This window comes from Oryctolagus cuniculus, chromosome 12 (genome assembly GCF_964237555.1).
Source record: "Oryctolagus cuniculus chromosome 12, mOryCun1.1, whole genome shotgun sequence".
In the NCBI taxonomy this organism is placed as follows: Eukaryota; Metazoa; Chordata; class Mammalia; order Lagomorpha; family Leporidae; genus Oryctolagus; species Oryctolagus cuniculus.
In genome coordinates, this window is record NC_091443.1 from 72,754,517 (window position 1) to 72,778,159 (window position 23,643).

The 23,643-nt window shown below is 37.3% G+C and overlaps 1 protein-coding gene across 4 annotated transcripts in view; it reads right to left on the reverse strand.

Annotated features, from left to right (window-relative positions):
- ATP8B4 (ATPase phospholipid transporting 8B4 (putative)) overlaps positions 1–23,643 on the reverse strand; it is a 260,383-nt gene that overhangs the window by 96,482 nt on the left and 140,258 nt on the right. For all 4 annotated transcript variants that reach the window (XM_051822381.2, XM_051822379.2, XM_051822380.2 and 1 more), the window contains 4 exons: positions 18,913–19,001; positions 14,790–14,986; positions 8,090–8,298; positions 4,511–4,554 (listed from right to left, as the gene is read on the reverse strand). In XM_051822381.2, coding sequence (XP_051678341.2) covers positions 4,511–4,554; positions 8,090–8,298; positions 14,790–14,986; positions 18,913–19,001 — 539 coding nt within the window. The remainder of the gene's footprint in view (positions 1–4,510; positions 4,555–8,089; positions 8,299–14,789; positions 14,987–18,912; positions 19,002–23,643) is intronic.

Genomic DNA, 23,643 nt, shown 5'->3' on the forward strand with positions numbered 1-23,643 from the left:
CCTGCTCTTCACTTCTCACTGTTTCCTCCTCCAATCTCTTATTTGAATTTTCTCTATGTCACTCACTGTAGAAGTTTAAAATACTTATGTTCTGTTCTATAGTAAAACTTAAGTGATTTTCGCTGGTCTAAGGATTGATTCTAAAAGTTTAAAATCCACAAGCCGCATATATGTAAGTTGATCTTTGAAATATTGTTCACAGAAGCCTGAAGAACAACATTGTATTATGTGAGTTTCCATGGTCTAGTCCACTGAAGGTTGATTATTTACCAGGTCTGTCACTCAGCTCTATCATAGGATTTCCTTTAATTACTCCCTTAAGCTGCAGTTATTGTTTCCTCATCAAAAAGATGGAATAAAACACCTTTATAATAATTCCAGAATCCAGTTAAGAGTTACAGTACCCCAAGTAAACACAATAGCAAAATTGAAACAGGTAAGGGCAATTTCACTTTGCCCACATCAAGGCATCCTTCAAACCAGCAAAACTTAGAGAATATGGCAGCTTACAATAATTTCCTCGAGGGAACACAGGAAGTGAATCCAGTGTTTTGACTATTCAGAGGGCTAGCAGGGGGACTGGTTTCTGAATTACCACATTCAGAATACTGATGAAACCAGCCTAGTTTTGATAGATAAGCGATGTTAAAAACAGTGAAGAGCAGAGGGCAGTTTGCTGCAGCCAGAATGGCTTGGCACAGGAAGGAAAAGAAGCAAAATGTGAGGTTTTTCTGTCAGGAGTAAGGAAGAGAAGGAGAATGTCTAGTCTTTCAGCCTCCTGGAAGACTACCCAAGGGACTGGCATCTGTCTTGCCTGACTTAGGGGGCTAGAGTAATTCAGATGCCAGTGATTGCTAAGACAAAAAGAGAGTAAGACAGCTTGCTACTGCAGAACCAGAGAACATCCAGACAGACATCAGAAAGAACAAGGGATTTTTCAACTCATGAGAAAAATAAAGAACAGCCAAGAGTCTCTAACTGTAATTGAGATAAAGAAAATAATAAATGAACTGAAAAATTCAGCAAACTCAACAATGGATCATTTTTAACTATCCAGTCAGAGAAACAAAAGGAAAACTAAAGGAAAAAAGATCAAGAAATATTAAGGTCTTGTGAACCATTATCAAGCAAATCAATATATGCATTTTGAAATTTCCAGTGGGAGAAAAGAGAAAGAACCAGAAAGTTTATTTAAAGAAATAATCACTGAAAACATCCCAAATCTGCAAAAGAAAACAGATATCCAGATCCAAGAATCCCAAATGTCATCAAATTAAATGAAACAAATAAAAAACTACACTAACAAATATCACAATCAAATTTTCAAAAGTCAGAGACAGAGAATGTTGAAAGCCGCAAGATAAAAATGACTTATCATGTACAACAAAATCCCACAATATTATAAGCAATTCTTTCAGCAGAAATCTTCCAGGTCAGAAGCAAATAAAATGAAACATTCAAAGGGTCAAAAAAAAAATCCTTCCAACCAAGAATGATACACTCCGCAAAACTGTCCTTCAAAAATGAAAGAGAAGGAACTTTCTTACATAAACAAGCTTAGGGAACTCATCACCAGTAGATTTACCTTACAAGAAATGCTAGAGGAGATCTGGAAGTTGAATGGCTACTAACCAGCAGCAAAGGGGCATAAGAAAATATTAAACTCACTGGTAAAGGTAAATGTATTGACAAGTACAGAATAGTGTATTAATATAACAGTAAATCACCTTTAATTCAAATATAAACTTTAAAAACAAAACTATTAAAATAACTATAACATAGTTTAAAGGTAGATAATGTGAACAGATGTAAATTATAATAATAATAGCAAAAATGAAAGGGAATTATATGTTGAAGTATAAAGTTTTTGCTTACAATTGAACTTAAGTTGTTATTAACTGAAATTAGACTGTCATAACTATATGATCTAATACTTAATTCCTAATATAGCCATAAAAATACCTATGAAAGTTACACAAAAGAAAAACAGAATGGAATCAATAAAGTACAAAAAAAATCAACAAAACAGAAAGACAAAATGAGAAGAAATGCAAAGAGAAGAATTACAATTCTAGCAGAAACTAGGTAACAAAATGGTAATAGTAATTAATCCTTCCCTACTGATAATCACTTTAAATCTAAATGGATTATATTCATCAATCAAAAAACATAGACTGATTGAATGAAGAAATATGAACCACCCATTTACTGCTCGAAAGAAAACCTCCTTAGATTTCAGACACATAAACAGAAAGTGAAAGGAATTAGAGAAAATATGCTCCATACAAATAGTAACCAAGAGAGCAGGGGTGAACATATTTACAACACCAAAACTGACTCTAAGTCAGAAACACCCAGCGGCATGCTTCTGTTAGAAAAGTGAGCTCTTCCAAACGCGCTCACCTGCCCTTCGGTTCATCCACCGGGAGAGGCAGCAGCACAGGGCCTTGCCCAGATGCTGGCAGTGTGTTCTCCTTTCCTTATAAATTACCCACTCTCACGAATTCTACTCTGGTTGCTCAAAATGCACTAAGATAGAGACTAAGAAGTTATATAGAGAAAACAGTCTATACACAGAAGAGTTACTCAGTACCATGAGAAAGGAAAAAAGAAACCATACAACTGAGAACACAAGAATTAAGAGGATCATAAGAGACAACTATGAACAATTATATACTAACAAAGTGGAGAAACTAAAATATACAACCTACCAAAGCTAATTATGAAAAAATATGACCAGAAAGTCTAAACAGATCCATAACTATTATGGCAGTTAAATAAATATAAAAACTTCACAACAAAGAAAATCCCAAGAACAAATAGCTTCACTGGAAGATTATATCAAGCATTTAAAGTAAAAGTGATGCCACTCTTACTCACACTCTTCTAAAAAATTGAAGAGGATAGAACACTGCAAATTAATTTTATGGGGCCAGTATCTCCCCCACAGCAAGGCTAAAGGCACGGCCAAAAAAAAAAAAAAAAAAAAAAAAAAAACAAACACCACAAGGCTGGCGCCGCAGCTCGCTAAGCTAATCCTCCGCCTGTGGCACCAGCACACCGGGTTCTAGTGCCAGTTGGGGCACCGGATTCTGTCCCGGTTGCTCCTCTTCCAGTCCAGCTCTCTGCTGTGGCCTGGGAAGGCAGTGGAGGATGGCATAGGTCCTTGGGCTCTGCACCCTCATGGGAGACCAGGAGGAAGCACTTGGCTCCTGACATCGGATTGGCGCAGCGGCCATTTGGGGGATGGTGGCCATTTGGGGGGTGAACCAATGGAAAAAGGAAGACCTTTCTCTCTGTCTCTCTCTCACTGTCTAACTCTGCCTGTCAAAAAAAGAAAGAAAGAAAGGAAGGAAGGAAGGAAGGAAGGAAGGAAGGAAGGAAGGAAGGAAGGAAGGAAGGAAGGAAACCACAAGTCAATATCCCCACTGAGCATACATGTAAAAATTCTTAATAAAATATTAGCATATCAAATTCAATACCACATTAAAAAGATAATATATCACAACCAAGTGGGATTTAGCCCAAGGATGCAATGATGATTCAAACTAAGAAAATCAGTCAAGCCAAAACACTGTATTATCAGAACAAAAAATAAAAAACATATAATCATCCCAATAGAAGCAGAAAAAGTATTTGACAAAATTCAATACTTTCATGAAAAAAGCAATAGAAAAAGGTACTACAACATATAAAAGTCATTGATGAAAATCTCACAGCAAATACCATAGTCAATAGTGAAAAAAGTGAAAGCTTTCTCTTTAAAGTTAGGAATAAGGTGAGAATGTCTACTCTCATCACCTCTACTTAGCATAATGTGAGAAATCCTAGCCAGAGCAAATATATAGGAAATAAAAGCTATTCAAATTGAAAAGAAGTAAAATGATCCTTGTTTAAAGATGTGGCAGGATAAACTGTTACAAATTCTGAACAGGAAAATCTGAAGTGTTCATAAAATTATAAAGAAACATACTATCTGATTTAGTAATTCCATTTCTGAAAAATAGATTCTATACTCTATAACATGTGAAAAGCTTTAAGTAGCCAGTTATTTTTTGCTGCATTTCCCTTACTCACAAAATATTGATAATATCTAAATGTCCATTGGTGCCTCGGTACATAGATTGCAGTACATCAATATAACAGATATCATTCAGTCACTAAAAGAATTAAGTTCTTTTTTTTTAAACTGATCTACAAAGATCTCCATGATAGACTGTTAAAAAAGAAAGTTGAACAGTTTGTATATTGGACTACCATCTAAGCTATAAGAAATATATATACTTACAGAAGCATAAATATCTCTAAAAATATTTTAAAAACAGAGAACTGTGTGGTTGGGGGGCCTAGAGAAGAAGGAATTTTGAACAATATAATCTGTTTTTTAATGTTGTGCATTAAATATTTTATCTTGTGATAGTGTAAACAGGCTTCTAGGAACTGATCACTTTCCAAAAAGCATGTACAACTTGAAATTAAAACTAAAAGTGAAACATTACCACTTCCACACCTTAGTTATTTCTGTCTTCTGACCCAAATCATCATTTACTTCACCTGTCAAAACAAAAATTGAGAATTAAAATTACAGCTAGACATAGACATGTTAAAGAATATACTTATTTCTTAAAGCACCATTACTAAACATCAGTATGAATTCAAACACAGGAGTGTTTTTGAACTGTAACGCTAACTATAGCACTAATACTGATACGCTTTCCCAAGAAATACATTAAAGTAAAATTTGAAGCTGTAATCTTATTTTTCTGTAAACTTTATCACTCTGTTGTCACATTGCCTATGATTGCAAGGGGCAAATTTATGTTTTCTGTATTATCCCTACTGTTGGAGAATCCAAAATGGTATCCTAACCAGACTAACTCTCGTTAGTGCTTAAGCTGGGTGAGTACATCTTTGATTATCTTGATTGGGACCAGATGGACTTGTGTAATGGCAAAGTCAAATTCGCTGTGAGCCTTAAACAATGTCAGGCCTTCTGCAGACACGGAGCATAAACACCTATCTTCTAGAAATTTTAAAATAATTTCTTAGTATAAAGCTGATATGTATTTATTACAGAAATATTAAAAAATACAAGACATTTGCTATAGAAAATAAAGGACAGATAGTACTATCATCCTGCAATGACCAGTATTTGTAGAGGTCTTTTATGTTGATTCTGTACATGTGTGTTTACACCTATATTCATTATATGGTTCATAAATGTGTTGTTTCTGCTGTTTTGAACCACATAAAATATGTGTTTCTCCTATCATTAAAAGTTTTTATGAATCATGTTTTGAATGGTCATATAATAAACCATGATTATAGATGTAGCACAATTTATTTTAGATTTCTTCTATTGTGGGACATTCAAGATTTTTCCAGTTTTTGCTTGGTATTTGAAGGTTTAATACTATTTGCCAGGATTATATTTTTTGTAGTAATAATAACAGTTACTTGCGTCACCCCCATGTCAAGCTCTTACACTATCATTAATCCTTATAAAACACTTGCAAGATGAAAATTTTAATTTTTATTTTATGGATAAGGGAACTGAAAACAGAGTTCAAAGTTCCAGTTCTAAAACTAAAATCATCAGCATAGGTTTTTGAACCCCAGTCTCTCTCATTTGCGTCATTACACAATATACCATGACCACAAAGCACCTGTCAAAGAGTTATCTGTTGTTTCTCTGGGACACAGGTCTGGATCTGGAATGTTGTGTGCTGCTGTATGGGAGAGTCCCTTGGCTAGTGCATGAACCCAGCCAAGTACCTGGAACTTAAATCTCAAACTTACCAGAGTTGTGTTCTAATCATTACCCTAATGTAGTCACTCGACTATAATGATCAAAAGAGGAGGAAAACCATGGCTTCACATTAAATTATTCCCTCAAGGAAAGCTCACTTATAAGGCTTGGGATGAAATTGAACAAAGATTAAAGAAGTCTAAAAAGCAATATTTCTGAGACAGGAAATAGATTTAGATAAATCAGAGTGGAATCTCAAATTTTCCCAAGACTGGGATCTATTATATACACAAGTCCAACTTGTACAAAAAAAAAAAAAAAAGAAGAAGAAGAAGAAGAAAAAAGGTGATTCTGAAGCATTCTATTAATGCTTTAGTAAGAATGTATTTTAGAGAGAGGTCTTGAGGAGAGAGGGGAAGAGAGAGAGAGAGAATCTTCCATGAGCTGGCTCACTCCCCCAACAGCTGCAACAGCCAGAAATGGCCCAGGCTGAAATTAGGAGCTAAGGCCTCCTAGGTCCCCCATATGTGTGACTGGGGCTCAAGAACTCGAGCCATCACCTGTTGCTGGATCATTAGTAGAGTAGCTGGGACTCAAAGCAGCGCTCTGAAATGGCACGTGGGTGTCCCAAGCCAGCTTACCCGACTGTGCCACAGCACTCGCCCCACTGATGGCTGCACGAGGAGAACCACACAGCGAGCAGAGGAAGAGCGAATTCCCTCTCCCTCTGCCCCTACCATGTCTTTGCTCCTCTGCACACGCTCCACCACTGCTAGCCACTGCTGCCTAATCTTGGACTGTGATCCCCCAAACCATCAACTGAATAAGCCTTCTTCCCTTCTAAGTGGCTCCTCTCATTTTAGCTCAAGTCATGAAAGGCTTATTAATACACCATTTCTTTTGCATAAGGCGATATTTTTAGAAAACTTCCAAAAATGATGTTGAAAGAAAAATTTTAACAGAATGTTCTATATTTTGTGCAATCATTAAGACTGTGATTAAGAAATGCACAATGCAATTGAGGCCCTGTAGCACTCCAAGTTGGCAACCATTTTGTGTACACCAAAGGAGGCAGGAGAAGAGGTTGGAAGTGGAGGATATCAGAGTGACCCTGGGTTATGGGAGTGAGGGTCACAGAGAGGGAAAAGCCAAAAGGCAGCAGGGTGTGAACTTCAAGTTCTCATATTTCCTAGTTTTATTCAGGGTCAAGTCTTGCTTTAAAATACCTGGCCACATGTGAACATTTCCATGAGGAGCAAAAGAAACACTCCCCCCTCTCTCTTGGATGTCCTTGACTTCTTGACATTCTGTGTTGAGCAACAGGGTGCTCAGAGCCCCATGAAGTAAGGCTGGCAGTCCAGAGGACCCCGACAGAAGGTTCTGCAGAGCCTTGCACCCTCCACAGAAAGAACTGTCTGCTAACTAGCCAGTGCTGGTGTGAGAAGGTCACATACAAACAAGGTCCTTGAAAGCCCAAACACAGAACATGTCTCCTGACCAAGGCACACATATAGGAAGTGGGCATTAATGAAATAGCCTGTCTGGCTACTCACAGTAGCCCTGCGAAGTGTGAATTCTCAGGGGGTGAGGAGGAATGTCTCAACGACACATGCACTAATGCCTGAGCCAAAAGGAAGCAAGACTAAAATACTGCTTTTAACGAGAGAAGTCAGGCTGCAGAGAACTTGTCCTGCCTGGGCCAAGGGTCTGTTGAACACCACGAAGTGGAATGACACAGTTGGAGTGAGCCCTGAAGGGAACTTCAGAATGTGTTATATCTAACCTCCTTCTCTATCCATTGATGGTAACAAATCCAATGTTTCTTCTAAATTAGTAGGTATATAATAATTAATGTTTTTTACATGCCAAGCACTATGTTAAATACTACTGGTGCCCACGTTAATAAGAAAGCCAGGGGTTCTGGGATTTTTTTTTTTTTTAATTTAAAAAACGGGATCACAGCAGCTTAAGCAGCTACCTGCAACACTGACATCCCATATCAGAGTGCTGGTTCAAGTCCCAGCTGCTCTGATTCCTATCCAGCTCCCTGTTAATGTGTCTTACATGGGAGACCAGGATGATGGAGTTCCTGGCTCTGGGTATTGGCTTTGCCCAAGCCCAGCCATTACAGCCATCTGGGGAATAAACCAATAGGTAGAAGATTCCTTCTCTCTCTCTCTCTTTCTCTCTCTCTCTCTCTCTCTCACACACACACACACACACACACATGCAGGCACACACACACTTTCTTTATAATAAATAAATAAATCTTTTTAAAATGGGATTGCAATTTTTTTAAGACTAGTCGCAATATCACCGAGAAAAGGAAATCTCTCTTACCATAGATTCTCCCATTAATGGAACACCTTTTAAAAGTCATGACATTTTGAGTGAGGGTGCCTGTTTTGTCAGAGAAAACATATTCAACCTGGCCCAGTTCCTCATTGAGCGTGGTAGTCCGGGCTTCAGCAGGTATCACTTTCCCAGAGTAATACATCTTCCGATCCCAGTTTATAAAATAACTGTGTCCCAGACGAATTACTTCCATGCTGTCACCCATTAAAATGGAAAAAAGAAACATTTCATCAATTTCAGAATATGCTAAGATGTGCCAGTGTGAGACGTCTACCAGCCAGAGGCTTCACACTGAAAAGAAACTGGATGCTCTGTCCATAGGTTAGAACCACTTCAGTGCAGAGTCTGTTCACAAACCTTTCTAAGCCATTTTCTCGCTGCATCATTAAAGCAATAGGTTAGCTTAGCAAAAAGTTTGAGGGAATGTTTCATGGTCTGCTTATGTTACACAGACCAAACGAAGATTTCTATGTAGCATATTAGTTTGCATCTCCTTCTATATCTTAGGGGAATCTAATTATTATTAAAGATGTTTGTTAGATGTCTGGCATACAGCGATGTCTCATCAAAGAATTTCTCTCAAATATATTGATGTGACTTGGTTTTGCCAAAAGTGGGAGGAAGTTTTATCTCCACACCACACAAACAAAACCATAATGGATATTAAATGAAAGCAAAGACATGTGATCATACTACCAGGAAAAGAGCATTGTCTTGTGTATTAGTGATGATATGTAACTTTCCAACTCCAAAATTGGAGTTTCTATGGCCAAGAGTATGACTTTTTCCAATTTTTTCATGAATAATGTCAAGTTAGCTTCCAAAAAGATCACAACAGTGTAAGCTTCTACCATCAGATTATTGGGAATTATCTTTAACTGTACACTGATTTAAATAGCATTGCATTACTGCTTACTGAATTCTTCTTATCATTGAGTTAAACACTCTTCAAATTTTATTGCCCAGTTTTGTTTTCTCTTTGGAGTTATCTAATTGTATCTTTCTGATTTATTTCCCCTTCTGACATTACTGCATTTCTTATTGATTACAAAAATTATATAGATAATAAGAGTATTAACTGTCAAAAATAATGTGAATATCTTATTCAATTTATCCTTTGTCTTCTAATTTATTCACAACTTTAATTTTGTTTCCAGTTTTATGAAAAGACAAAATTTTCTCTTTATAATCAATCAAATTCATAAGTAGTTTATAGCTTATTTGGGAAAATTTGCTTATATGCATCTTTCCTACGCTTAGGTTACACAGGCAGATATCTATATGTTCTTCCAAGCCATTGATTCATTGGAAATTTCTGCAGTATGATAAACAATAAAGAGCTAATTTAAATTTTTCCAGACAGTAAGTTTTCTCATCACCATCTGCTGAAACAATGAGTCCCTTCCTCATTAAGTTGGGTTGGTTCCTATGATGCACATAAATTATTTTACTCATCAGAATCTAATTAATTACTCATTAAGAATTTCAATTTCATTAATTGATATACCATTAAGTAGTCTTGTATTCATAATTGTGGCTTTATAAAGCCTTAACAATACCCGGGAAGAAACAGTTGCACCGTTATTCTCTTTCCTTTCAGAAATTCTTAGCTGTTATCACTCATTTATTCTTCCTGTTAGAATCCATGTATTTATCAAAATAAAATTTTAAGTCATGATATGTTATCAAATTTATTTCAGATTGTGATTAGATCTATATTAAACTCTGAATTATTTAAAAAGAAATGAAATTATGTATCACAAACAAAACACAAAGAGAAGAATAAAGATGATCTGTAAAGAGTTTTTGTTTGGCTTTGGTTTATTTTTCACACAGCTCTACACCATAGCTTAGGAGATTTGCTCCTGGACATTATACCTTTTTACTGAAGGTGTAAGTTTTTAAACTGGTGTTGGTCTAAAGGAAAGTTTTAAATTTTTTAAAAATATGGCTCACATAATCAGATATAACTGAATTACCTCAATAAGAGTTTTATGGATTGTTCTTTTGGATTTGCTAGATTTATAATCACATCATCTGTGTGCTTCCTTTCTGATAGTCTCATTACAATTTTGGTTTCATGTCTAACTTAGTTCATTGATATTTCAGTTTCATGTCTATACATTAATAAGAACATTCAGAACAGTATAAAATAGGAGTAGTAATGATAATAGCAGGAACTGGTAATGTATTTCTGTTATTAGAAATTAAGTCTTGATTTCCTCATCTGTAAGCTAAGAAAATTGAACTAGATGACAGCTAAGTCCTTCCTGGGTATTAAATTCTATGCTTTGGGGCTGGCATTGTGCCGTAGCATAAAGCCACACCTGCAATGCCATCATCCCATATGCGTGCCGGTTCAAGCCCCAGTTGCTCCACTTCCGATCCCGCTCTCTGCTATGGCCTGGGAAAGCAGTAGAAGATGGCCCAAGTCCTTGGGCCCCTGCATCCATGTGGGAGATCTGGAAGAAGCTCCTGGCTCCTGGCTTTGGATCAGCACAGCTCTGGCTGTTGTGGCCAATTGGAGAGTGAACCAGTGGTTGGAAGACCTCTCTCTCTCTCTCTCTCTCTGTGTAACTCTGACTTTCATGTAAAGAAATGTTTAAAAAAAAATTCCATGCTCCAAGTCCTAAAAACTTAGCCCTCTGCCACAAAAGTTGGATGGTGCCAGGTCACTTTCTAACTATGTGAAAGTTAACACTTTTTTCTCCCAATCTAAAATCACATTATGACTATGTAGATTCATATGAAATAAAGTCATACGAGGCATGTAATTTCTATCTTTCCATACGAACACACACACACACACACACTTCTTTCTCAGCCCCTTGCTAGCTATTCTAACTCAGCTTTGTTTCCCTTATTCCTTTCACTCAAAAAGTGGTTCTTGCCTTTCATAGTAAATCAGTGTTGAACAAATTAATTCCAGCTCTCTAGTTCCTAATCTCACTAACAAGGATGTTCAGACAAGTGACTAACCTAAGACACACAAATGACTAGCCAAAACTGGAATCTAGGTGTTTGGTCAAGCCAAGCAAGACCTGGCTTTAGGAATGGCACTATGTGGATACCTACAGTAGTCCTCCCCTATTCGAGGTTTTAACATTCTGTGACTCCATTTCATCAGATAAATTATTGGTTCAAAAATTTATACAGAAAATTCCAAAAATAAGCAATTGATACATATCAAATTGCATGCTATTTTGATTAACATGATGAAATCTCATGCTGTCCTACTCTCACTTAGGACATGAATTGTCACTTCGTCCAGTGCATCCACACTGTACTCTTATGCTACATGCCTATTAGCCACTCAGTTGTCAGCTCTACTGTTGAGGTATCACAGATATTATGTTCAAGTAACTCTTCTGTAGAAGTGTAATGATAGGTCAATGCCTATGTCTCATCACATAGGCATTGTATTATTTCACAGCATCACAAGAGGGGTGAGTACACTATAATTAGTTACTTTAAGAAACACATAGTCACCCAAATTTTATTACAGTATACTATAATTCTTCTATTGTTAATCTCTGTGCCTAAATTATCAGTTAAACTTTATTATAGGTATAGATGTTCAGTATAAGAAAATCTATGACATATATAGGGTTTAGTACTATCTGCAGTTTCAGGCAGATTGTGGGTCTTGGAATGCATCCACAAGGATGAGTGGGAACTAGTGTACACAAATCACCTGAAGCTTTTGTTTATCTGAATGTCTAGTAACTCCCTACAAACTCAAACCAAAATTAATGGGAAAGAATTTTATTCTTCCATGTTGCAGTAGAAGCCAATGGAAGTATTCCAAATTCATTCAAATTCCTAGAGCTTAAAATAGAGAAAATGGATATCTCTTTGTTTGGAAAAAGAGGAATTAGGAAAGTCACAGTGGAACATTCAGGCCTTTCTTTTATAATACCGGAGAAAGGAGACAAATGTTCAGCGTTAGCATAATCAGGCCATTAGTGTTTTCTGCCTGAACACTCAGAGAGCAGTGCCTATGAGTCCACCTACTCTATGGCAAAACAAGCAACATGGAAATGAGTTCTTACTGCTTAGGATACAACCCTCAAAACCTAATTTTTTGGGAGAATAATTGCTGCATTTTCTAACATGACGAATTTTTCAAATGTAACTGAATGTCTCATAATACAACAGATAAACAAACTGACAGCATAGGAATATCCTACCAAAATAAATGTCCTTCGCTCACCTGGAATTGTTAACCATTCAAAGCAAATTCTGAACTTTTATCCTCAAGTGACATATGGCATTAATTTGCTCCTTGTTCCTATTCAAAAGCCTAATGGAAGCTTTTGTGGAAGGCCTTCATCCTTCCAAACAGAAATACCTGGGGGATGTTTCTTCCTCAGTCTCAGTCTTAAGAGAGGCAAACCTGAAATTCCTTGGAATGCCTCTTCCCTGGGGTGATCAGAATCCATGTTCTTACTTGGTAAGAGAAAAGCTTGAGTTTAATTTCCCCCAAGACTCTGCCTTAGCAACACAGTGCAGAACTTGAGCCTCCTTTCTTTTTCCTCTTGACTTCTTCACTAAATAATAAATCATACACAGCTTAGGGACAGAGGAGAAGCTGTGCCAACTGTCAGAAGACTTGGGTTTGGATCTGCATTTGGCCCCTAATTAGCTCCATAGTCCTGAGCAAATCATCTCCTTATTTGTGAAAGAACTTCAGTCATAACTACTTCATAAGATTGTTGGGAAACACCAATGAGATCAAATATGTGGACATCCTTTATATAAAATGCTAACAAACGGATAGAAAGATTTTTCAAGGCATTGCACTTTATACTACTTTACAGAACATCAGTGAGTAATTTTAAAAACTATAAGAAGCAATGCATGAGAGAAGTTTTAAAACAATATGTATATTAACAATAACGTATACATAGCTATCTAAACATAAGGTATCATTATGTGGAGCTGAAAGAAATTCAGTGATCAATTATTTTAATCCTCTGATTGCACAGAGCAGTACGTATTTGACAGGCACACTAAGGCATAGAGAAGCCAAGTACTTTCTCCAAGGTCACACAGCTATTATTGGCAGTGCCAAGGCCAGAAACTGGGTTTGGACTATTACAAATGGGTTTTCTGTCCACATTAGAAAAAGGAATGTTAACCTGGGAATTTAGCCTTAGTTTCTAAAAAATAAATCAATCTTTCAAATCATTAAATGAAAAATACCAATGCACTTCAAAGAAAGAATGTATACAGAATATACTTTCTCCCTGAAAAATATGACACTTTACATGTGCAGATGGGAAGCCACTATGCACATTTATTATTTGCTTAGGACATAAAAGGAAAGCTATAAAAGCTGACCATAGCTCTTCTGGCAAAGTACAGGATTTACTACAGACTTAATAATTGGATACAAGCATAAGAGGTCCTCAGAATCAAAGATGAGCCAGTAGGATACGGTTTAAATAGAGCCCACTCTGACCACAACTCCAGAGGGCCCAAAGCAATTTGTGGTGTTGTGGCCACATGCCACTACTTCAAGTCAATTTCCCACAACTTGACATTTCAGTTTCCTGACTGCAATCCAAAACAAGGGTGGATTTTGTGCATTAAACCTCCCTTGCTTCATCATCGCTAAGTTTTTGGAAAGAAAGAAAAAGAGGCTAGTAAAAATTAGCGGGGACTTAGAGTTGGTGATTTTGTGTATTGTTAAAGCACTGATGATGAAGAGTGTCAAACAACCAAGCTCCATCTTGGCTCCAGTGTCTTTAGGGCTGTCTGACTTAGTCTTAGTAGGATTAGTATCAAGAATGTTTCGGGTACAGATTCTAGTGCCAACTACTAAGCCTTATCAAACATAAACACACACCACACATACATGTACATACACGTGTGCTCATTTAGAAAGAGGTGTATTTGTGTGTGTGTGTGTGTGTGTGTCTAAAGAGAGAGAAAGCAATTTAGCTCTAGTTTATGGGACCAAATCTAGAAAAGACAGATCAAGTTGTAGTGGGAATTATGAGTCATACTTTTTCTCTAACAATAGATAAGTACCACCTGCTTTATTTCAACTCCTTTATAAACTCACTTGTCACTACTAATAATAGTAAAAATTAATATTCACTAAGCTTTTACAGTGTGTCAGGCAGTCTTCTGAGAGCTTCACAAGCACTGATGCACTCCTCATACAAACCTATGAAGGAAAACTATTATTTTCTCCATTTTTGGAATAAGGAAACTGAGGCACTGGAAGGTTAAGTAACTTGCCAGAGTTATGAAGCTAGTAAGTGGGAGAACAGGACCTGCACCCAGATATCTGGAGGCAGACTAGTGTTAGAGAGACACTATCTGTATAAATCTCCCCAGATGTTCCTCCTTTTCTTACCCCAAATTAACCCAATTCTAATTGATCAGGTTGCATGCCATTATATTGTAGGCCAATGTGTATTCCAAAGAAAAACATTCCTAAGAAACCCAATTGAATCAAGAAGAAAATTAAATGCACTTATTGTGATTTGAAAATGTAAAAGTTAAACAGATTAAAAAACTTAATTGCCTCATTTGTAACAGATGTAGCGGATCATAAGCAGTTAGAGCAAGGCATTTATCTCACTGTTGTAATTTCAAAACAAATGAACATGATGGTCTGAAACAAAGGCTTTTGATGAAATGGCTTCATTAGAGTAATGAACTTTCATCTTACCTCACATACAGTGAAATGGGCACAACTGTATTGAGAATGATAATGTATGACCAGAATGTTAAGAATCCTGAGAACACAGAGTTCTTCTCTCCTTCATTCCAAAAGAGGAAAGTTCTGAACTGGCCCCCAACTTGATTCTCCCAGATTGAATTTCCTATTGCAAGAATAATTCCCAAGCATACCAGAAACCCAAAAATCTGAAATAAAAATAGAAATCTGGTTAAGGTTAACTTTAGCCTAAAACTAGTCATATCAACATGATCTAATTACACTTCTAAATTCAAGAAATTGTCATTTGAAGAAGTTATGTAAACCCCTTTTTTCTTACCATTAGGGTTATAAGTAAATTTTCACATTTTCATGTCAGGAACTCAGCTTAAATACTTTACATTTTCTCCTTTAATTCTCCCATTGACTCTCTGAGATAGGGATAATCATTATGTTTACAGATTAAAACAAACAAAACATAGACCACATACAACTTTTCCATAGTCACATAGACAGCAACTTCATATCTTCAATTTATAATAAGTAAATGTATTTAAGTGGTTTAAGAAGACCATATTCCAGAGCTGGCACTGTGGCAGTAGTAAGTTATGTGGTGCCTGCATCCCATACTGATCCTGGTTTGTGACTCGGCTGCTCCTCTCCCAATCCAGCTCTCTGCTATGGCCTGGGAAAGCAGTGGAAGATGGTTCAAGTGCTTGGGCCCCTGCATCCACTTGGGAGACTCAGAAGAATGTCCTGGCTCCTGGCTTTCAATCGGTCCAGCTGGAAGCCATTGTGACCATTTCGGGAATGAACCAGTGGATGGAAGACTTTTCTGTCTCTCCCTCTCTGTAACTCTGCCTCTCAAATAAAAAAAAAAAAAAAGACCATATTTCATGATTGTCCTGGACAGCCCCAGTCTACATGTATTGTCCAGGTATATTACAAGTAATAGTCCCATGGCCGGCGCCACGGCTCACTAGGCTAATCCTCACTAGGCACACCAGCTTCTAGTCCCGGTCGGGGCGCCAGATTCTGTCCTGGTTGCCCCTCTTCCAGGCCAGCTCTCTGCTGTGGCCAGGGAGTGCAGTGGAGGATGGCCCAGGTGCTTGGGCCCCGCACCCGCATGGGAGACCAGGAGAGAAACACCCGGCTCCTGCCATCGGATCAGCGCAGCACGCCAGCCGCGGCGGCCATTGGAGGGTGAACCAATGGCAAAGGAAGACCTTTCTCTCTGTCTCTCTCATTGTCCACTCTGCCTGTCAAAAAAAAAAAAAAAAAAAAGTAATAGTCCCTGTACCTTCAAAAGTGCCCAGTCTGGATGATAAATTGTATGATCACCCAAGGCATAAAAGCCAAAGGGAGAAACTATTGTCTTAGACTGGTGAAGTCTCTTGGCTATTGATCTGACTGCACAGTCTTACTGAGGGTTAACAAGAAATATAAGAATTAAAATACTTCGAGCCAGCACCGCGGCTCACTAGGCTAATCCTCCGCCTGCGGCGCTGGCACCCCGGGTTCTAGTCCTGGTTGGGGTGCCAGATTCTGTCCCGTTTGCTCCTCTTCCAGTCCAGCTCTCTGCTGTGGCCAGGGAGTGCAGTGGAGGATGGCCCAAGTGCTTGGGCCCTGCACCCCATGGGAGACCAGGAGGAAGTGCTTGGCTCCTGGCTTTGGATCAGCACAGCGCACCAGCTGCAGCGGCCACTTTGGGGGTGAACCAACGGCAAAGGAAGACCTTTCTCTCTGTCTCTCTCTCTCACTGTCTAACTCTGCCTGTCAAAAAAAAAAATTAAAATACTTCATGACATACTTTGAGATTAGAAAAAATGGGAAGCAACCTGAAAATTGTTAGCAGACTCATATTGTTAAAATTCGTACAACAGACATTTGGGGAGCATGGCAATTGGATAGACAACAGGCTCAATCTGTTGTGATTCCAAAATCTCAGCTTTGGACAGAAAGGACACAAATTCAGTGAACTTGGTGTGGTCTGACTTGAACAAGCTGTTAGGGTGACTATGTTCTGTTCTGTGTCACGTATGTTAGGAGAACTGAGACTAAAGAAATGACAAACTTGTAAGGAGATGGAAATGTTACTCTCATTTGATCGGAATACATTTTACACACACACACCCAATAAATATGTTCAATTATTATATGTCAATTAAAATTTTTAAAGACTTTTCTTTAAAAAAATCAACAAAAAGAAACAAATTCAGAAGTCTCATGACAATTCACTGCTGAAGGAGGAGTGAAGCTGGAGAACAGAAATGCACTTCTCCTGTTTCCTTTTTCCTTCAAGAAAGAATAATCACAAATTCTAGGGCTGATTTTTTTCTCTGTTGTTTCATGGGCAGGATTCTTTTGTCTCATAAATAAAATAGGGACACAAGAAGACAACAATACAGAAAGCCTGATTTAAAGTATATTAGGAAACCACATTAGAGAAAAGCAGAACTGCGAATTCCCAGCATCCTACCAAGTTGGTGGCTGTATCACAACACCCTCTTTCCTTTCAATGGCTGATACTACAAATTAATTTAACTGAATTACTTTACAGCATTAAGATACGTGATGTTGGGCAGTAATTAAAGAAGGATTTGGCTTCTAACTTCCCCCAAAGTATCATCTTATTATCTATTCTAAAATCTGGGACAGCCCCTGCTTCAGAACTAATAATTTTACTCCACAGTGGAGAGATACACAATCCCCATGCAAGCCTTGGAAGTGGGATTGGAGCCGTTTTCAACTGGGAATTCTGGGAGAGCGCATACTCCTTCTGGTCATGTCCACTTGACCCCAGGTACTCTGTCCCAAGGAAACAGGTGTAGCTACAGGAAAGCCCAGATCTGAAGATGATAAAGTAAAAGACATATTGGCCAATATGCTGTGCCCAGCCAATGTTAACTTCCTTATTTCCTTATTCAGCATCCAGCTATTACATATCAATGAAGAAAATATATATTGAGTCCAAATTCTTTATGATACCATTTAAGTCTATGATAGAGTGCATGGGGGAACGTGATTAAAGTCATTGTCCCCATATTTCAAAATTACTATCTTCTAACTTCCATAAAGAGACAAAGCAACATTACAAAGTCATATAATAATCAGATCAACAGCATGTAATAGCACACAAATAACTCACAAAAAGTTGGAATGGGTAAGGCATTTGATTAAGGCACCTAGTGCCTGGGTTTGAGTCCTGGCTCCACTCTCCATCTAGCTTTCTATTAATATATATGCTGGGAAGCAGCATGTGATGGCTCAAATACTTGGATGTCTGAAACCCTGGGAGTGAGTTCCCAGCTACTGGCTTTAAATTGGCCCACCCTTGGCTGTTGTGGGCATTTGGAAAGTGAACTAGCAGATGGGAGATTCATATTCTCTCTCTCTCTCTCTCTCTCTCTCTCTCTCTCTCATATAAATCCATCAATGTATACATGAATACATAATAAATATATTTTTAAATGATGGGATGTGAGAAACACCTAACTGCTTTTGGTGAATAGGTGCTACAAAAAATCACTTAAATTCATACAAAGAGACAACCACAGAGTAAGAGCTTAGATACCTCTGTGACTTGGGCCTCAGAGGATTAATAAGCAGAAACAACCACATAATTTGCAGGGCCCAGTGAAAAGTGAAAAAGGAAGACTCCAGGTTCAAAGTTTATTAAGAATGTCTAGACAATGATATCAGATCAACTAACCAAGCAGGAGGCCCTGTAAAGTGTGAGGCCCTACAGCTGCATGGGACAGACAACAATGAAGCCAACCATATTCATCAACTATGTAGAGAGGACTTGAGCAGAGTTAAGACAAGAAAACACCAAACTACCTGAAAATTATGCTTCACTTTTTTTCATAAACAAATCCCTGGATTATGGAGAATTTGCAGTACTGTCAAGGCCTCCAGAAGTACCAAGCTACCTCACATAATAAAGCTACCACTGGCTGTGAATTCATCAAAATCTTGAAAATACAGTGCAGGGCAACTGAGTCGCAAATGCAAAATCCCCCAAAACCTACCCCACAAGTAGACTGCACAGTCCTAAAAGAATTCCCAGAAAAATATAAGAAATATATCAAGATAATAATAACTGGTATTACCTAATTTTGTTATCATAACTTACCCAGAGTACTAGAATATTCATGAATCTATCAATGCTTGTTCTTTTAAACTTTGTCTTACCACTATTTTGCATTAGTTTAGTGTCAGGACCTGTGAAACAAAAATAAGAACTTTGAAACAATTGGATTATATATCATTATTAATAGTAAACCATACCCATTTCAATTCCCCTGAAAGGAGAAAATATATATTTCAAAATAATTTTAATTCTATTAAGAGTAAGGGCCATTAAATTGTATTTGACTCTCAACCAGGGGTTTAACAACAATCCTAGAAGCTTCAAGAGAACTGCTTTTCTCAGGATAGGATACATCCACAAGAATTTATAACTGAAAGGTTTCAGAAATGCTACTCTTCAAAATTTTGTGCATAAATTTTCTTGTGGTTTGAAGCTGTTAGACACAACTAAGTCAATGAAAGTAATTATTTGGAAATATTGAAAAGGATACATAATTTAGAACACTAAGGTTAAAAATGGAAAGACAAGGGGCCAGCACAGTGGGTTAACACCCTGGCCTGAAGCGCCATATGGGCGCTGGTTCTGGTCCCAGCTGCTCCACTCCCAATCCAGCTCTCTGCTATGGCCTGGGAAAGCAGCAGAAGATGGCCCGAGTCCTTGTACCCCTGCACCCATGTGGGAGACCTGGAAGAAGCTCCTGGCTCCTGACTTCGGATAGGCGCAGCTTCGGCCCTTTTAGCCAATTGGGGAGTGAACCATCGAATAGAAGATCTCCCTCCCTCCCCCGTCCCTCCCTCCCTCTGTCTCAACTCTCTGTGTAACTCTGACTTTCAAATAAATAAATAAAACTTAAAAAAAATAGAATGACAAGAAATGAGATTCTAGATCTGTTTCCCAAAAATGCTTGAGGTACCTTCAATGGAGGAAATAGAATAACTCCAGAAAATGTATCAGCAAGAAATTTAAAACTTTAGTGTGCATTACGTTCTATCTATATAATGTGTACTTTTTCTACGGGCAAAAATTGTCTTAAATCTTATGTTACATTGACTTCAGATAAATACATCATCTCATGGTATATTTACTAAGTGCCTTGTTCAAGGAATTATAAGAATATTATTAGCTTTTTAGAGGTAGGTTATCAGATGACCACCAATGTAGTATATGTTGCCAAGGGAATTCCTTCTGGTCAAAGAAAATGTTAAATGGAAGTAATTCTGTTCTCCACATTGTTTTCCCACGGTTATCAAGTCCTGCAGCCATTTAATATAGAAGGAAAGTGGAAATGAAAGAAAAGAAAGGAATCACACATGAAATTATATAGCATTCTAGAAGTCAGGGAAGGGTGGACACCTTCTTAAAAGACTTCTCTTACTAACAGTGACCAAAACACAGTTAAGGGGAATAAGTTCTAGAGTTCTACAGCACAGTAGGATGATTATAGTTTATACAAACTTACATATTTTATAGAGAACTAGAAGAGAGGAGCTTGAGAATTTCCAAGACAAAGAAATGACAAATGTTTTAAGGAGGTAAAAATGTTAATTACTCTGACTTGATTGTCACATATTGTATACATGTATTGAATTATCAGTCTGTAGTCCATAAATATGTTCCATTATTATGTGTCATTTAAAAATTTTTAAGAGTTTCCTTTACTTAAAAAACAAATAGAAGCAAACCTTAAGGTCTCCCAACAATCCATTGTCTTTAGTTGGAGACTGTACCCCAGTGTCCCATTCCCAGCCCCTGCTGTGTATAGGAGACCACCCACACTTTCTCAGAATTGTTTATTGAAATCATATGGACATTGAGGGTGAGAAGTATTTCGTAGTAGAAATCATAGAGGCCAAATACAGTTTGTGATTGCTAAAAACTGAAATATTGACAGACTGGTTTGGTGCTCAAAATTCATATTTCTTAGCACACAATCACACACACAGATTAACAATGAACTTTTTTGGATTGTTAAGCACTTACTTTAATATATTCATAGATATTTACATATTCATCTCTTCTTTCTTCATAGTCAAAAATTTTGGAAGAATTTTTCTATACTCAACAGTTCTTATTTCCTCATCTCCCTATCATTATTCAACCTGAACCAAAACATATCAGATGTCATCAATCTCCTCCATGGCTTCTTGACCTTACAGGAGTCTTGGATAGTGTTGGCTTTTCCATATTTTTGAAACATACTCTATCCTTAGCTTCTGTGTTATCACATTCTCATGCTTTCCTTCTTAACTTTCCTATCTTAACTTGATTATTTTGTTGTTGAATTTCTTGACCTCTTTATAGATTCTGGATATTAACTCTTTATCAGTTGCATAATTTGCAGATTTTTTTTCCATTCTGTCAGTTGCCCCTTCACTTTGCTGAGTGTTTCTTTTGCAAGGCGGAAGCGTCTCTGATTAATGTAATCCCATTTGTCAATTTTGGCTTTGATTGCCTGTGACTCTGGGGTCTTTTCCAAGAAGTCTTTGCCTGTGCGAATGTCTTGCATAGTTTTCCCAATGTTCTCTGGTAATTTGATGGTATTAGGTCATAGATTTAGGATTTTGATCCATTTTGAGTGGATTTTGTGTAAGGTGTAAGGTAGGGGTCCTGCTTCATGCTTCTGCATGTGGAAATCCAGTTTCCCCAACACCATGTGTTAAATAGAATGTCCTTGCTCCAGAGATTTATTTTAGCTCTTTTGTCAAAGTTGGTTGTAGATGCATGGATTTATTTCTGGAGTTTCTATTCTGTTCCACTGGTCTACAAGTCTATTGTGTGTCAGTACCAGGCTGCTTTGATTATAACTGCACTGTAATATGTCTTGAAATCTGGTATTGTGATGCCTCCAGCTTTCTTTTATTGTATAAGATTGCTTTAACTGTGTTTCTGTATTAATTTTAGCATCATTTTTTTCTAGATCTGTGAAGAATGTCATTGGTATTTTGATTGGGATCACACTGAATCTTTAAATTATTTTTGGTAGTTTGAACATTTTGATATTTATTCTTCCAATCCATGAACGTGGAAGTTTTCTCCATTTTTTTAATGTCTTCTTCTATTTCTTTCTTCAGTGTTTTGTAATTTTCATCATATAGATCTCTGTCATCCTTGGTTAAATTTATTCCAAGGTATTTAATTCTTTTTTGAGCAACTGTGAATGAGACTGATCTTAAAAGTTTTTTCTCAGGCATGGCATTGTCTGTGTATATGAAGTCTATTGATTTTTTTCTGTACTGATTTTATATTCTGCCACTTTACCAAACTCTTGAGAGTTTGGTCTCTCAGAGAGTTGAGTCTACTGGATCTCCTATATATGGAATCATGTCATCTGCAAATAGGGATTATTTGATTTTCTCCTTTCCAATTTCTTTCCCTTTGAATTCTTTTTCTTGCCTAATGTCTGGCAAAAACTACCATTATATTAAATAGCAGTGGTGAGAGTGGGCATCCTTGTCTGGTTCTGGATCTTAAGGGAAATGCTTCCATTTTCTCCATTCAGTAGGATGCTGGCCATGGGTTTGTCATAAATTGCCTTGATTTTGTTGAGGCACATTCCTTCTATACCCAATCTATTTAAGGTTTTCATCATGAAAGGATGTTGTATTTTATCAAATGCATTCTCTGCATCTATTGAGATAACCATATGACTTTCGTTCTTCAGTTTGTTAATGTGATGTATCATATTTATTGATTTGTTAATGTGATGTATCATATTTATTGATTTGTGAATGTTGAACCATCCCTGCATATCCGGGATAAATTCCACTTGGTCCAGGAGAATGATCTTTCTGATGCGTTGTTGGATTCAATTAGTATTTTGTTAAAGGTTTTTTCATCTATGTTCATCAGGGATATTGGTCTATAGTTCTCTTTCTCTGCTGTATCTTTTTCTGATTTAGGAATTAATGTGATGCTGGCTTCATAAAAGGAGTTTGAGAGGATTCCCACTCTTTCAATTGTTTTGAATAGCTTGAGAAAAACTGAAATTAGTTCTTTAAATAACTGGTAGAATTCAGCAGTAAAGCTGTCCAGTATTGGGCTTTTCTTTGTCAGAAGTGTCATTATTACAGATTCAACTCTCATCTTGTTATTGGTCTGTTTAGGTTTTCTATGTCTTCATGACTCAATTAAGTAGGTTGTATGTGTCTAGCAATCTATCCATTTCTTCTAGGTTTCCCAGTTTGTTGGCATACAGCTATTTGTGGTAATTCCGGATGACTCTTTTTATTTCTGTGATATTGTTACATTTCCTTTCTAAAAAATTTCTCAATTCATCTGCCTCTATTACCATAATCCCCCTGCAATCAAAGTACTACCATCTCTCAACTGTAATAGCCCTGCCATAACTTCACTTCCAGCTCCAATCAATAATATTCCTCCTTCCCTATTCCAATTATGTACTCTCTCCAGGATCTCCTATTTACAAACATTGCAACCACCATAAGCAAGAGTGAACTTTATTAATCTTTTCTAATTGTTTTCAACTTTTATTTAATAAATATAAAATTCCAAAGTACAACTTTTGAATTATAGCAGCTTTTCCCCCCATAACCTCCCTCTCACCCACAACCATCCCATCTCCCACTCCCTCTCCCATCCCATTCTTCATCAAGATTCATGTTCAATTATCTTTATATACAGAAGATCAACTTAGTATATACTAAGTAAAGATTTCAACAGACTGCACCCACACAGAAACACAAAGTACAGAGTACTGTTTGAGTAGTAGTTTTACCATTAATTCACATAGTACAACACATTGAGGACAGAGAT